Raw genomic sequence first — 16409 nt, 5'->3', positions numbered from 1 at the left:
CAAACGTCGAGATGACTTTTGAACAAAGATCTGGGTACGTATTCAAAGGTTTTCTTAACGTGAAGTAAAAATACTCAATTTTTCCACTTAACCAAGTGTCTTACCTTAAATCGGTACTCAAAGCTCTATTTTGCATATACTTGGCTATGGAAAAACTTAACTGCATACTTAAACATGCATTATGCAAGAGCAAAATCTGCTTATTACAAGTCTTTCTTAAGGCCTGAAATGTTTTCTAAATTATCAATTAGACATTAATTAACTTATCCAGACCATAATAAACTCTCGATGTCAAGGCTAGCCTTCGATGTTGGCTGGATTAGATTCCTATATGCCGCTAACGGCCGTTGATAATTAAATCAGAAAAAGTGGATAATCGAGACTATGCTGTTTATATTAATGATTTTAGTAATGATGACCGAGACTATGCAAAAATTTCACCCGCTTCTTTCTCGGCTCATAGTAGATCAATTTGACTGAAATTTTCAGCAAATTACCTTTACACTATCTAGTTTTTAACTATTATAGCGAGAACTGCCACCTCTTTATCTTATCTCCTATAATGTATCTTTAAAATATGGAATACCAACATTAGCCAAAAAGCATGAATTTCTAACTTATGGAATATCCTCCACTGCCAAAAATCACCAATTACTCACGTCGCACGCAAGTTATGTCCCCTTAAGAGCACTGCACTATACTCTAGTAAAGGACAATATTGGTGCCAGTCATTATCATATATGTAATAGAACTGGTTAAACACGTTCCAAATATTATTTTATCACAGAGATCATTGCCACGATAGATGTGGAATCAATGTTTCAACAATCGGAAGTGACGAACGCAATAGGAAAACACGAGTTATCCCTCTATATAACTGATTGAAGTGACGGGTGATAACAGGTACATGGGCGAATTTCTGCCCACTAATAATTCCTTCGAAGACCAAAAGTTGTTGTGTGAGACTGTGAAAGGATATCTGACAATAAGATAAAAAAATTGACTGTTGTTATATGAGACTGTAAGAGTATATCTGACAAATCAAAAAAAGTAATTGAATGTCATTAGATAAGAGAACACGAATAAAATAGAAACAGTCCGCACATTCACGCGTGTTTATTCATTCTATCCTTATAAAAACATGGTAATGCAGGGACTAAAAGCGCGACACAATTACTATCCCGGTCTCTAGGATACAGGTAAAGCCTGATTACCTCCCTTTACCCCTGAGGCAACATATGCTGCCTCAAGGAAGCGCAACAGTTTTTCGTGTAATACATACACCATCCTACCGGTACCCATTTACAGCTGGGTAGACTGGAATACAGGGATGAAGTGTCTTATTCAAGGACACAAGAATTCGACGCACAATTCGGGTCTCGAACCTGCAACCGTTAGGTCGCAAATCCTACTCTCTAACCGTTGGCTTTAAGTTAAACTGAACAAACCATTCAGTGTTGTTTATTAATCTATCATTTTAGAAATTGATAGAAATTGTGTCAGTTCCTAAATTTTAGAATCCCAAAGGCCTGGCCATGACTCTACATTGTAAATCATTGCTGGCACGCTTCGGTCAGCAGTCATCATCATATACTTCAAATATGTATATGGGAATGAATTGTAAAAAAATAAACCATGCCTTGCTTCTCGTGGTAGTTTAATATTTTCTGAAATCTACAATGGAATGTCATCGCAATGTCAAATTTACAAATAAAATAAACGCATCAAACTTTTTAATTATATGACAGTCGTGGTAAACAAGATTGATTAAGCAATGATAGTAACCTTATACACTATTATGGCTCTACAACATCAAAGCTGATGATGGAAAAAAAACCAAAAAACGTTTGATGCCAGCTACGCTCAGCGACATTGTCTTTGTTTCAATCTCAATTCCCTAACTTTTAAAATCGCCATTACGGCCCTGTTACTACATTGTGTACTCCGGTCAAAAGAAGTCATTATTATCTCACTTAACTTTAAGGTATCTACCATAGATCACTTAACGTTAAGTGGATTTTTCTCACTTAAACTGGCCTTTGAATACCACTAAAAGAGGGGGGTTGGATGGCTGAATGGTTAGCGTGCGCGCGCTGTATCATAAAGTCTGCCATTGAGTCGACTGGCGGGGTTTCGAATCCCCGGTTGTACGTGGCAAGGAGTAGGGTCGCCTGTCCAACCTCGTGGGTTTTCTCCGAGTCCTCCGGTTTCCTCCCACTGCTAAAGACCCCTACGCGAGAGCGAATTATGTAAATAAAATTAAACCATATGTTAGTCCCGAAATGACCTAGTTTGTGTCGAGTGGACGTTAAACCCCATTTCTCTCTCTCTCACCACTAAAAGATTAAACACTTAAATATAAGTTAAGACAGCTTAAATTTAAGGGAAAATTCGATACTTAACACTGCCTTTGAATACCACTTACCCATAACTTACAGGAAGTTACGTATACTTAAGTGAAATCTAGTAGTTAAGTGACTATCTTAGTCTTAAGATATCCTTTGAATACGGACCCTGATTTTGGCCAATATCCACACAACCGTGTTGTAGTTCGTCTATTTATAGCAATTCTCTCTCTCTCTCTCTCTCTTTTCTCCCCTTTTGCATGCCCATTTGTGTTGATTCTTTGGTCTAGAATGGACGAAGAGGGTTTGAATTAACATTTTCTGCCAGGTTTTGGTAAATATTCATGATTTTGAGGCGGAAGGATAAGAGGGTTATCAGGTTAGCTACGGCGATATGTACGGCAACTAGTTACATGTTTTTAGTATGCTTCTTCAAGTTTGTGTATCTCAAAATTTTGGTGGTCAACCGCATACAAATTTTAGTGCAAAGACATGACCATTTGTTCCTCTGTCTGTAGTGAAAAGCATTCAGCCCAACGAAAATTTGGGGAAAAGTTGGAGGTGGGCAAAGAGGCCAGAATTAACATTGAAGTCAATGGGGAAATTAATGGTGGTCTGCCTCCTGTTGTGTATTACTGGAGTTATGTCCCTTTCGTTATCTTCTTAATGCTGTATCATTAGCATGTCTAATATAATCCTGTGTAGTTTAATATCCCGTCTCGTTTTATCTTTATTTTAACGTCTCACTTTAAGGACTACACATTTTTTGTGTACGGAGTTTGGTAGAAATTATAGTATATTTTTGATTACTGACAAAAGGAAAACCTTCTCTTTTTCATTGTCATGTAACCAAGCAGACCGAAAGGGTAGGTGTCCGCGGTGGATTTCATTCTAGCCTTGGACAAAATGCTCCAACGGATCAAAGTGGCACATTATCATGAGATAACTACATGTAATGCCACATTCACTGGAGGCAAGTTCATAATAGCTTTAAATAGTGTCGGACGCGTGGCAGGATATTCTTGTTCTCTCTAGAACACCTAATACCTGATGTTTAGTGGTACTTGTGTACCAATCGCGGCAATACATCAACTGAACGCGTAACCACATAAAAGAAATCTACCACATGTTAGTCTAAAAAAAAAAAATCCTATTTCATAAACGCCATCATATTCCAACAAACATCTTATAGAATCTAGATCACCACATATTGTATTTATAGTTCTAAATTACTGAACTTTGTAAAAAATGCTTTGGTTTCGTTTATTCCTCACATTTATTATCCATTTGTGTGGCATTTCTAATTTAATCTGAAAAAAACCAACGTTTTCACAATTCCCATTTAATGTGTCAGATACATTACCATTTTCACGAAAACTTTTAGCACCCTCGAGACCACAAACATCAAAATATATTGTTTTTGAAATTTTAAAGATGTTTAAATTACATTTTAAAAAAGGTCATAAAAATCCCCAGTGATTTTTTATATTTCTTTTTATCAAACATTGACATCTAATGAAGAAATGGAAATGAAATGAAATGAAATGAAATGGGGTTTAACGTCCTACTGTTCTGCTCCGAACTGGGCTAATGAAGACGGGCATAGGCCATACAGTGGGCTATGAGGGAAATTTTGCCCGGACAGCGTCACTTCGGTCTAATCTTATATCGAATTCCAACTGTCAAGGGATCTTTTATGTGCAGGCCAATGTGTACACGGGACATCGGTTTTTCGTCCCATCCGAACGACTAATCAGCTATCCTTGCCAGGCCTTGCGTCCTGCATCATTGACAAAGGAGGACCACGATGAAATAATGGCGCTTGACCTAATTGTAAAGGGACACAAACGTTTAAACGAAATAATATAATTTTCTATCGTTTTATGCACGTTTAAAGGAGCTGCATCCCATCTTTCGTTACATTTTGAACTTTACCATTCTCAAATATTAATTTTTATTTACGGGACCGTTCATTATTTTAGTACTAGATAAAGCACAAGAAATTAATCATATCTGTACGGCAATACCTCGGGGAACATAGTGTTATTAATCATGCAGTTTTGTGTAAGCCAATGGGCATATTAGAGATCAGTGCAATACCACCACCTTCCAAGACACGATAGTACTCACTTACGTTCTAAAGGTATCAGATTGTATCAGTATATCTTGGCAGTGTGAAGGTGGCCTTCAAATGGCTTGATAGAATATCAATAGAGAGCCTTCGTAATGCAAAACATTGTGCTTACTTCATTATATTATGATCATGAAAGCCTAATATCCTTGAAGAATTATTAAAACATACATTTTATCAAATTGTCACGTGCATACGCCATGAAGGACGTATTGTTCGAACGGTGGAATTACGGCCTACTACGGCCTACTCTTGTTTCAAATTTCACGCCGTGGAATTATGACCCATCCGAACAACTAGACGCTGTATCTTGCCAAGCCCCCAACTGACATGGGGGAAACCAGGATGAACCTGTAACCACCAGGTTAGCGTGTCAGCGCCTTACTTACTGATCCCCCGCCCCTCCCCCCTTGTTCTCAAGGATTTTGACGATCTGAAAACTGGAAATGGTGTTTTGGATTTCTAAGTTCGAAACCATGCGGAGGTATGTGGCCTTTCAAATAAATTATAAGTGGTATATCATGTTCTAGATTTTGGTTATACGAATAGATGTATAGTTAAAGTAAAGCAAAACAAATATAACCGTTATAGATTATAACATTTAGAAACATTATTATATTTTGGGGGCTATTATCGACAAAAACCTGATACCATCAATAAATTAGGTCAATTCAGGTTTTCATGTTAGTTTATGTTAGGAATTAATGACTTGTTTTGATAAGGAATCACCCTTGGCTCAATAAAAAGGTCACTTCAGAGGGGAAACGTTAAAATATTACCTCTCATAACTTGTATAGGGGAGTTTTACATTTTATTAATAAGCCATATGGTAAAGCTAGCAGAATTTCTGTGCATGTTCATTATCATCTTAATGCGCTTGTTATATATATACCTGGATATATTCGTGTTCTACATAAAACATTTGTCTTATGTGATGTACATTAATCTGGATATATACTTTTACATCTGTTCCCATGCCAAAATAAATCTTAAAGAATTATTTAACAGAAACTGTTAGTGCAGTTTTGTCAAGATATGCAGTGCTATTGTGGTTGATGATTTATTATTTATGAGATCTAGTCTGAAGAAATGGAAGGTAAGGAAATGTAAAGGTATTTCTTTGAGCTGTTTTCAATGAAGAACAATATTCACGTCATCTCTATATTGTCGTGTGGGTTTTGAAATGAAATGGAATGAAGTTTAATCTCCTCCTGTTTCGCTCCGACTGGTTTAATGAGGACGGGCACACACCGCCATACAAAACCGTGTGCTGTGAGGAAAAGTTTTACCTGGACAGCGGCGCTATGGCCTACTCTTATATCGAATTCAAACTGCCAAGGCTTTTTTTTAACGTGCTCGCCACTCGGTAAACGGGACCTCTGTTTTTCGTTTCACCCGAGACTTTTATTGTTGTCAATAACAACTTCCATTTGGTATTTAGAAATCAATTCTCAGTCGAGGTTATGTGTACACGTAAATGAACCCTTGAATTCGGAGTAAGAGTAGGCCATATCGCCGGTGTCCGTGCAAAATTACTCTTACAGCACACTGCATGGCGTATGCCTGTCTTCATTATCCTAATAATTATGTGCCTAGTATTTGTTAATGTACTAATTCTAGCTCTACCCTTCAAACCCTGTAATGTATATTTGACATTAACCCCCATATGCCTTCTATCGTTGACAGCAAACATAAATTCATTACCAGTATACAAAGAATAAGAAACCTTTCGAAGAAGGAATTATTAACACATTAGCAGAGACTAGCATAATTATTTGTAATGGCGTTTTAGTTTTAACCAAAAGAGTCTTCGTCAGCAAAGTCGTTGATACGAAATGATAGCTTGAGTTAAATCAATTGCGACATTAATAAAATGAAATCTGATAACAGTGAAGGAAATGGGGTTTAACTTTCTGCTTTCCTGCTCCATCTGGGCTAAAGAAGAATGAGGATAATTAGAGGCGACATGCCTATTTTGATGTGAGGACTGTAGAAACCAGTTATATAATAAAATAACGACCCCTTGTTTCTATAAAATTAAACGGTTATGTCATCTGGTCTAAATGTTTAATTTTGTAAATCATTTACGTACGATTTCTTTATTTTTTATTAACAGCCTCTAGTCTTTCGGATGGCAGGAAAAACCAAGGTCCCGTGTACACGTTGGTGTGCACGTAAAAGAACCCTTGACAGAAATTCATTTGCAGCCTGGGCAAAATTTCGCTCCTAGCACTCTTCATGGCAATCTTCATTAGCCCAGTCGGTGTAGAAAATAGGTCGTTAACCCTATTTTGTTACATATACAATATACAAGAGGAAGTTCGACCAGCCATATATATATATATAAATAATTCATCTTTAAATTTAACTTTTAAATATATGAATGACATTTTCTAAAATATATAGCCAAATGTTATAACATAGCTTTGAGAATGATTTGTTTCCTTGGTTACAACAGATACTTTCGTGGAATATGTGAATAGTTTGGTTTCCATTTCGGTTCCAGTACTATGTTGATTTTAAAAATAAACTCTGCAGTATTCATTTTGCATCGTTTTCCGTGTTCCTGCTCTGTCTCTCGATTCCACGTAATTGATTCTCAGTTTTAAAAAAAGGATTAATAAATTTAATACCAGTTTTTTATGTGTGCATTAGCGTAGAATATATTTCTGACAAATTGCTCTAGGTTTCTATATATAAATATCACCAGTTATCATTAAAATTGGTTATAAATTGTTTCTATTGAAAGATGAGTAGTTAAAGTAATATATGACGTCAAGCCTTTATCCTTATAAGATATCGTTATAAATAATACGTATATGATTTGATGTATATCAAAATGAAGAAATAAAAGTGTTTGATATTTTTTTTTAACTGGGCGTATTTTTAATTTTTCAATGTATCTATTCATATATGTATATATATATATATATATACGGGATACATTAGAAGCACCCATATAATAAAGCGAGCATATGCTGGTGAATATATAAGTATGTTTGAATTACGAATATAACTCGCCATGTTTGCTTGTCTTCAAGTAAGCGGAACTAAGAAGCTTGTCACGTGATGACGTGTTCCCCCCAATTATATCAACTGGGTTTAAATTGATAGACAAAGACCAACAGCTGGATAAATTACTAGTTTGTCATTTCAAAATATGTGAAATATGAACAATTATGTTTTATCCACATTGAATTGGGACTAAATTGGGTAGTTTTATAGTAGTTTTCCCCGCTAGAGAAGTGATTATGTATACAGCTAGCTATAATGTAGTCAGCCATTATTAAAAGTGTCGTATGACTGGGTCAAAACAAGTTATAATTATTTGCTGATAATATTATATGGAGTTTTTATAAGGTTTTAATATTGACAGTTGCGTCACACATCATGTGATTCAATCATTATTTCTTACGGTTTCTTCATAAAGGTATCCGTTTTAATATATAGTAATGTGACTGTTTAACACGTAGCCGCTGCTGTAGTTGTTTAAGATTACGTGATACTTCGGTGGTTATTCAAATGACTGTCACTTTAAAAAAAAAACAAAAAACATTTTAAGTGAAAATATGTGAAATTAGGATGTGTACAAGTAGTTATAAATGTTGTTGGAATGTTTAGGTACTATCATCGACTATTGTAATATTTAAATGTACTTTATACATTGTTATACTGTATTGGATAATATTCTTGCTATCTTAAAGCGTTTACCAGAGATGACGTCACTTAGTGGTATGTACCGTTTAACTCCTTGGTTGTATGCCCCCAAGAATCAAACAGGGCTTTGTACTGAAAATTGTGAGAAAAAATGAAATACTGTTCTGCTCCGACTGGACTAATGAAGACGGACATTCGCCATACAGTGTACTATGAGGGACGTTTTGCCTGGACAGCGGCACGACAGCCCACTCTTATACCGAATTCCAACTGTGCACACCAATATGTACACGGGACCCCGATTTTTCCTCCCATCCGAAGGACTATATGTTGTCCCTAACCAGGCTCTCCGTCTTGCAGAACTGACAAGGAGGGGGGCGTGGGGGGATGACACTGGAAAACCCCCGATGAACTTTCTCGGCCAAGCAGGGATCGAACACACGACCTTCAGTTTAGCGATCAAACGTCCTACTCACTGAGGTACCATGGTTTTCGAAAATTGTGAGAAACCAAGACACTTTAAATATGTCTAAACAGATAAATTAAATAAATTACGTGATATAAGGGTTTTTTCCTGCGCCCCATTGCATTGATTTATACCATGGAGTCAATGTAACGGAATACATTGACATGGTTGAACAAAATGGTCGATGATAGACAATGCAGAAAAACAAGATAACAAAATTATACAAACTCAATATTCTGCCGTACATTCTAATTTTTATTCGACAATAATTATATCATAATTCGGTTTACAAAATATGCCTGGTGAAGCGTACAAATCGTATGCTTTCAATTCCAAGAACACCCGATATCACTATCGAGTATCCTTGTGTCGGGAGGGGTTTTGGGTGGTTCATGTTTGGGGCTCAGTATTTCGGCGTGGTTTGTTTGAGCTCCTCATTAGAATTACTACATGAACTAAATCTACATGAATTATCAAGAGTATTCCCATCTACCAAGAAGGGTTTTCTTTCGTCTATGGTAGAATTTCCACTAAATCTACATGAACTATTCTCGTATTGTGGAGCTCATGGTCAGAGAAATCTGGAATTAAAGTCAAAATGTTTGAAATTAATTCCATCAGAATTATTTGCGAAATGGTAATATCACGCCATAACTTACACGTATTATCTTGGGATTTCCAAACATCAAGGAAGTCTGTACAAAGGATAAACAACTGTCAAGTTTGATGCGTATTTCTTTTATTATTCTATTGAAGTGGAGAACGAAAAATAAGTTCAACTAAAATCTTGTATGTAAATTTATTTACCTTAGTTTATGATCATTCATTTATATATTATTAAAGCGACAATGTGTCTACACGCCTCATTAATCAACTTTAAAGTACATATTGTTGAAATGTATTTTCGTTTAGAAATTCTAACAGTTTACGCTCCGGTACTTGTAAAATTCTAGAACAATGCCTCGAAAACGTTACGTACCTTAAGTCCTAAACAGACATTGTTTGGTCTGCCAACCGATTTAATAATTAGAGTTTAGAGTTTGCAAACTTTTTATTTGAGAAATATGGGCGATTGTAGGATTCAATTATTTTTATACGCCCACATAGAAATGTGGACGTATATTGCCGTCGCCCCCGTCCGTCCGTCGGTCCGTCCATCGTCAACAATTTCTTGTGAGGGCTCTAACGCCAAAAGTTATCATCCAGTTGTTTTAAAATTGATATATGTTGTTTGCATTAGTGAGATGAAGAAGCCTATTTAATTTCAATAATTTCTGTTATTACGTCTAGAGTTATGGCCCTTGTTTCACTTTGTTCAATCTTGTTAATGCTCGATTGACGAAAGTTATCATCCGATATGTATGAAATTTATATGCATCATTTAAATTTGTGAAACAGAGGTCTATTGAATTTCAGCAATTTCTGTCAATAATTTCTAGAGTTATGGCGGTTGTGGACCTCGCGACAAAAGTGATAATCTAATCTGTATGAAATTTATATGCATTATTTAAATTAGTAAAACGAAAAAGCCTGTCAAATTTCAACAATTTCCAGAGTTGAGACCCTTGTTTCAGTTTGTAGAACCTTGTGAACCCTCAAACGGCAAAAATTATAATCTGATCTGTATGCCCCTAATTACCTACAAAGGAATAAATATGCGACAACCCTTGGCTGCTGTGGGCTTATGTTTCGATGCCTGACAACCTATTTTATAAATGGCCATAGCTCTATGTTTTAATTCTAGGCAAAAGACTGGACGTGATTTGTTTAAAAAATCCAAGAACTAAATTTGCCTATTGCGGGTCTTTCTTTATGCCTTATAAATGATGTATAAATTATAAATTCGACATTGATTAACATGACATGATCATAATCAACTCTCGATGCCATCTGATGCTTGAGATTTTAACTAAATTAGAATGCTTCGGCCATTTAATGATTTGATTAAAAAATGGAAGAGAAAGTATAAGTCTCGAATATACCCGTACCGTGGATCCGATAATAAACAATCAATGCACACATCTTGTTAAAACTACAGTGATAACTTGGCTCAGAATAAAATAATTTAAATGAAAAATATATGCATTTTGCATTATCTATTTTTGAACTATTATAGCAAGAAGGACCAACTTCAAAATCTTACATAACAATATGTCCACTTTCAAGACAATAATTCATTTTAGACTTCTTTTTTTTTAAATTGTGGATGTTATCAAGAATTTTCCAGTTTCTGGAAAATGTGAACTAAACTATAAATGGAATACAAGTGTTCAAATCTATAATAGATTAGAATAAACATACATTTTATTTTATCAAATTGTGTTGCGTATGTTTATACCTACTATAGCCAATATAAACAACCTATATTATGAATTTATGATATACAAGTTTTAAATCAAGCATTTAATAAAAAATATGTCATTATTACATAACCAGTTTTGTAAATAAAGATGACAAAATTATCTATAATATCTTCTCAGAGCTATTTCAACCATAAACATGAACTTATATTATATATACAAAGATGCATATTGTTTTGCATTCCTTATCTCGTTTCAGTATTTATGACTGCATTATTTTCAATAGGGAATGATGCACTTTGCAGCGAAAGGGTGGGGTGAGGGGCTCGTCTCAATTCCCGATATTTCTTTTGGTGGCCATTGGCTCAAAGCGGTCTTTAAATAAGAAAATAACATTGGAAATTATTATTCTTGCCATTGGCTTAGTTAGGGCGGTCGTTTAACAAGAAAATACATTTGGTATTCTTATTCATGCTAAGCTCCACAATAAATAAGATCATGAACGCTTTGACCCAAGGCAGTCGTTTAAGAAGATACATCATTGGAAATTCTTATTCCTGCAATTGGCACAAGTCGGCCGTTTACCAAGAAAATACATTGGGAATTCGTGTCCATGCTAAATTCCAAAATAAATAGGACATTGTATCATATTATGTTTTAGAGAGAGTAAGCATACACCGTCTGGCAATACTTACCGCCATTATTAAACGGAACAAGTGTTTGGTCTTTGGTTTCATATGTCTAAGCCCGGGGCAATTATTTATTAAATGATTTGACATGAATGTACTAATGTAAAGATTAGCATAATAAAAGTTTTCATGATAGAAACCTATGTAAACTTTAAATGGTTATAATTGATCGACTTGAATAGTCTTGGACCAAATGTCACCTTTTAAAATACAAATACCGTTGACTGTGTATGATCTTAAAAATTCAAATTTCACTTGTTTTCTGGTATTTTGGGACTTTAAGTGTACTGTGCGACCTTTTATTTCATTTCAAATTACAAAGAGAAAGATGTTGAGTCTGACTGTATGTTATCTTCGTTCATCTAAATATACCTTGTCTGACATTTAGCGCTACTTTATCCTCTAGTTAAATAATTCTATGTGCACTATCAGTTTAATCTGGCATTATCGCATTATAAAACCCGGTGTTGACATAGTAATGATACCCTTTCACTTGAAATACCCGACACTTAAATAGAATTATAGACAGGTTAAAACATCTACAGCAGACACTTTTGAATGATTTAAAGGGGAACTCCTACTAAATATATTACACGAAGACAGTTTAAAACATCTCGAGCAGACACGTTTAATATTTAAAGGGGCCCTCCTTCTAAACATAATAAACTGTTTAAAACATTTTGAACGCACACGTATTTAAAGCGACATCCATACTAGACATTATATACGTGTCAAAACACACTTTAAAGGGAGACTGTCACTAGACATCATATGTTAAACCATCTAGAAAACTCATTTTAAATATTTTAAGAGATCCGCCTTGTATACATTTACTTTCTGTATTTAAAGCGACACTCCCGTACATTAAACCCACCATCATAGAACAAAATGCATCAATCTGTTTCTCAGAGTATTACGAAAATCTTCTAATATCTATGTAAAAGATGACTGCCTTCAACAAATGACGTCATATCACGCGGCGTCAATCATTGGCTCAATGGCGCGTGCATTGTTTACATTAGACGTTACAGATTCGAGCAGAATGGCGCCTTTTACTCATTTTAATACCCATTTACACTAAAAAAGGAAATAATATTTACCTACAAATACTTCAAACGTCTTTATTTATGTTTCTAATACATAAAAAAATGTTTTAGAATTTAGTTTTTCGGAGGAAAAAAGTTAATATTTGTGGCTCATTAAGTCGCATCGATGTCGTCCTTATCAGTGATTGTCGCGGTCTAGCGAATATTCGTGAAAATGCATATTGAAACAACAGGTCGATTTTTTAATGTATTGATCTTCTTGTCGCATACAATACTTGTCTTTTCAACTTTCCATAAGTTCAGGATCCTTTTACGGGCACCCCGAAGTGTACACAGGTGAACCTCGTTTTTACTACCCAGCCAAACGACCAGGCAGACTTACTAGCGCCACCTCTGACAAGTGATGGTCGGGCTTGGCAATTCTATAACGTTCTTTTCGGTCCACATAAGGATTCGAACTCGGAACGCATTTTAGTTGGAGTTCAGTGTCCCCACCGCCCGAGTACAAGGACTCCTGGTGTTGTTCTGTCAAGTTGCAAATATTTTTAATAGAAAAGAAAGATTCTTATGGACTGTAATGTGAGTTTGTAGGGTATGTTTGACACGAGTCTTTTTTATAACTTGATACAGTATGCCATTAAAGGCGTAGAGAAATCGTATAATTATCTCCCGCTGCTTTCAATTTTAAAATGAAAAGAAAATCGACATTATGAAAAAGTATAAAATTTCTTTTTAAAATGTCTTTATTATAAAGTTATTAAGACTTATGTATTCGACATTGTGGTTAGACATTTTGCCATATTCTCCAAAGAAACTTCCATTACAACTATTCTCCATTTTAGTGAATCCTGGCCCATTCTATGTGAAAATTAATAAAATATTATTTTGTTCTTTGCTTGGTCATCATCGACCGTTAGTGTTAATGGTAAAATTATTCTGTAGTTGATCATGGACTGTTAGATGAAGTTTTGGTAGAAAGTAGTTGATAGACGGAGTATGATTATACTATTTGTCATGATTTGTATTGGTTGTAAAATATTAAAAGGGATACGCGAGAAGATTACTGTTTATTTAAAGGTGATTGCGTTCCTTTAACATTGGGTATTATGATGTAGAATGACACGAAGAGAAGTTGAAATGCTTTATTTATATATTTATATAGTGTCAGTAAATCTGATATTGTGGGAAATGATTGACACCGCCATTTAGATCAATACGGGTTCGCTTAAAGTGGCAATGCCTAAATAGAATACAACCCATGATGTCGAGCCGTATATGGGTAAAGTTTATCTCCATTTATGTTACACCGATAAGAACGAAATAATCTTTAATTATCAATTTCGGTATTAAATAAAGCATCAAATAAAAAGTGAATAGCAACATTAAATTTCTTTAAAACATTTGTTTTTACAAATCTATTTTAACTAGCCTTCTTTCCATCTCAAGGGCACAAACATTGTGTAAGGTGGATAACTCCCACGACTCAATTTTTCTAAATGGAATTTCTCCCTTGGATATTCTGTTATGTCGGACTAAATTGTTAATAATCATTTAATGTGAATTTCATCATCAAAACTGCACAAAATAGAACGCACAATTAAATTTCTTGTTAAACCTTCTTATTATGAAGTTATTTAAAATTTTCCAATCGCCAAGAAAGAAAGAAACAAACGGACATTCGCTTTTATATAATACGTTGATTTAACTTTTGTGTGTGTGTGGGGGGGGGGGGGGTACTATTACAGACGTTTGTAAAACTAGTAGAATGGGTACTTTACTGCATTAGGCAATGTCTGCGATCGAACTTGGTGTTATTTTCGTTCCTTAATCTTGTTGGTTATTCAGTAAAGAAAAATAATAAAATGTCAAGAAATGTCAAAATGCCCTTGTTATTTGATTTTTCAAAATTTCAATTTATCGCATTCAATTTAAAAATATAAAAATATGAGAGAGAGAGAGTAATGGGTTTAACGTCCACTCGACACAACTAGGTCATTTCGGGACTGACATATGGTTTAATTTTATTTCAATAATTCGCTTGCGCATAGGGGTCTTTAGCAGTGGGAGGAAACCGGAGGACCCGGAGAAAACCCACGAGGTTGGACAGGCGACCCTACTCCTTGTCACGTACAACCGGGGATTCGAAACCACGCCAGTCGACTCAATAACAGACTGAATTGTTGAAACTTGAAATATTAAATCGCTCGTTTCGGTATCAAAATCAATACCTGAATTGTAAAGTTAACGTTGTTCTACAATTTCAACGCTTTCATGTGTTTATATCACCCTAACCCCGCGAAATATAATCTTAACTGTAAACCACTTTTTTACAACTGTAGGGTCATTGGCTAATTTTCAAGATGTTTATTAAGTCAAATACACCTATCCGAAGAAATATCCTAAGAAATGCAGCGCAATCGTTTTTACGTGTGACGAGATTATCAGACAGCAGCCCCAGTCTGCCCCCCCCCCCCCCCCGTCCTAAGACGTTTAATTTGCTAAGCATAAAGACTGCATTGTGTACTGACCTCTCCTGTGATAAGTTAGGTCTGGCATCAGTGGAGGTTAACGTAACGTAACGTTAGCTAACGTCTGTCATCGCCGAACGCCTGTCAGTGTCGTCACGGGCCAAAGTATAGTCTCATTTGATTATAATCGCTTCCCATCCCATCTCCCCACCACCCATGCTCAATCTTAACGTGTGAAAACAGGTGGTATATTGCAAACACTCAGCTGAAAGTTAGGCCGATCTTCATCAAAAAGTTCCGTTAGCCATTGTCCTTGCGACCGTCAATGTCAGGGCCAAAAGTAAAGGACCACGAATTACAAAAGTAAAACATTATTTAACGCAAAACAATACCGAATCAATATTTGTTTTGCATATGCCAAATTTATTTTAGAGCTATACGCGTATCTTTAAACGTGCCTAGTTGATTTATTTAATACCGGTTTTTCAAGAAAGATCGTTTACAGGTATATGTCCATATGACAATATGAAAAAAACATTACTCACACGGCGTTCTGTGTATAGTATGCGGATTATACGAAATTAACTCATTTGTGGTCAGATCGTGGCTAAGCAACCACCATCCTTATAGTTGGACAATCATCTTTAGAGGAGTGCATATTGTTTGCATGCGGGTAATATAAATAATTTCACAATACTAATATACATATTATTATTATCCTGATTCCTTTCGGTCTGATGTACATATTACAATGTTTCATTTAGATATTTTTGTGATGCAAGAGCTTTTTAATAGTTTTTCTCGACATTCTTAGAATGTAAAAACCGAAACAAAACTTACATCCGTATTTATACAAAGATAAGTAGTATAAATCTAAAATTCGTACCGGGTTTCTTCTGAATAGAGATCTGCCTTGAACTGACAAACCACTTTTTCTGTTTATTGAATCCCTTTTGTTGTCTTTCATATTCTAGAGAAATAAAAAGACATTTCCTTTGTTAAATCGATATACGATTTTTCTCAGAGGATCACAGGGAAGCTAGAAACATTGGTATAATCTGAATATCTGACACAAAGATGGTGGGTAGTGGGGAAATAAAAAAAAGATTTTTAAAGTATAACTGCGGGGTTTTTGATTATTTATTTTAATTTTGTTACTATCTCCCTTGTGCCAGTGAAACGGAAATGTAACATTGTCAGGCCTGGAAATAACGGTTTTAGATGTACCTGACAAAACGTCAGGCACTAATGAAATAGTAACTGACATTTTTAACTTAGTGCCGGACATGCATTTATAATATGAATAA

The 16409-nt window shown here is 35.3% G+C and overlaps 1 protein-coding gene across 2 annotated transcripts in view; it reads left to right on the top strand.

Moving 5' to 3' along the window:
• LOC126827477 (pleckstrin homology domain-containing family G member 7) overlaps positions 1-16409 on the top strand; it is a 187811-nt gene that overhangs the window by 45454 nt on the left and 125948 nt on the right. The window contains exon 1 of one of the 2 annotated variants that reach the window (XM_050556839.2): positions 8127-8208. The exons of the other annotated variant lie outside the window; for it this stretch is intronic. Within the exon in view, the coding sequence (XP_050412796.2) occupies positions 8127-8208 (82 nt within the window). Of the gene's footprint in view, positions 1-8126; positions 8209-16409 lie in introns of those variants that run through there. 2 annotated transcript variants of the gene reach the window in all.

This window comes from Patella vulgata, chromosome 7 (assembly GCF_932274485.2).
Source record: "Patella vulgata chromosome 7, xgPatVulg1.2, whole genome shotgun sequence".
NCBI lineage: Eukaryota > Metazoa > Mollusca > Gastropoda > Patellidae > Patella > Patella vulgata.
The sequence above is the reverse complement of the archived record's forward strand: the minus strand, read 5'-3'. Positions and strand labels throughout refer to the sequence as shown.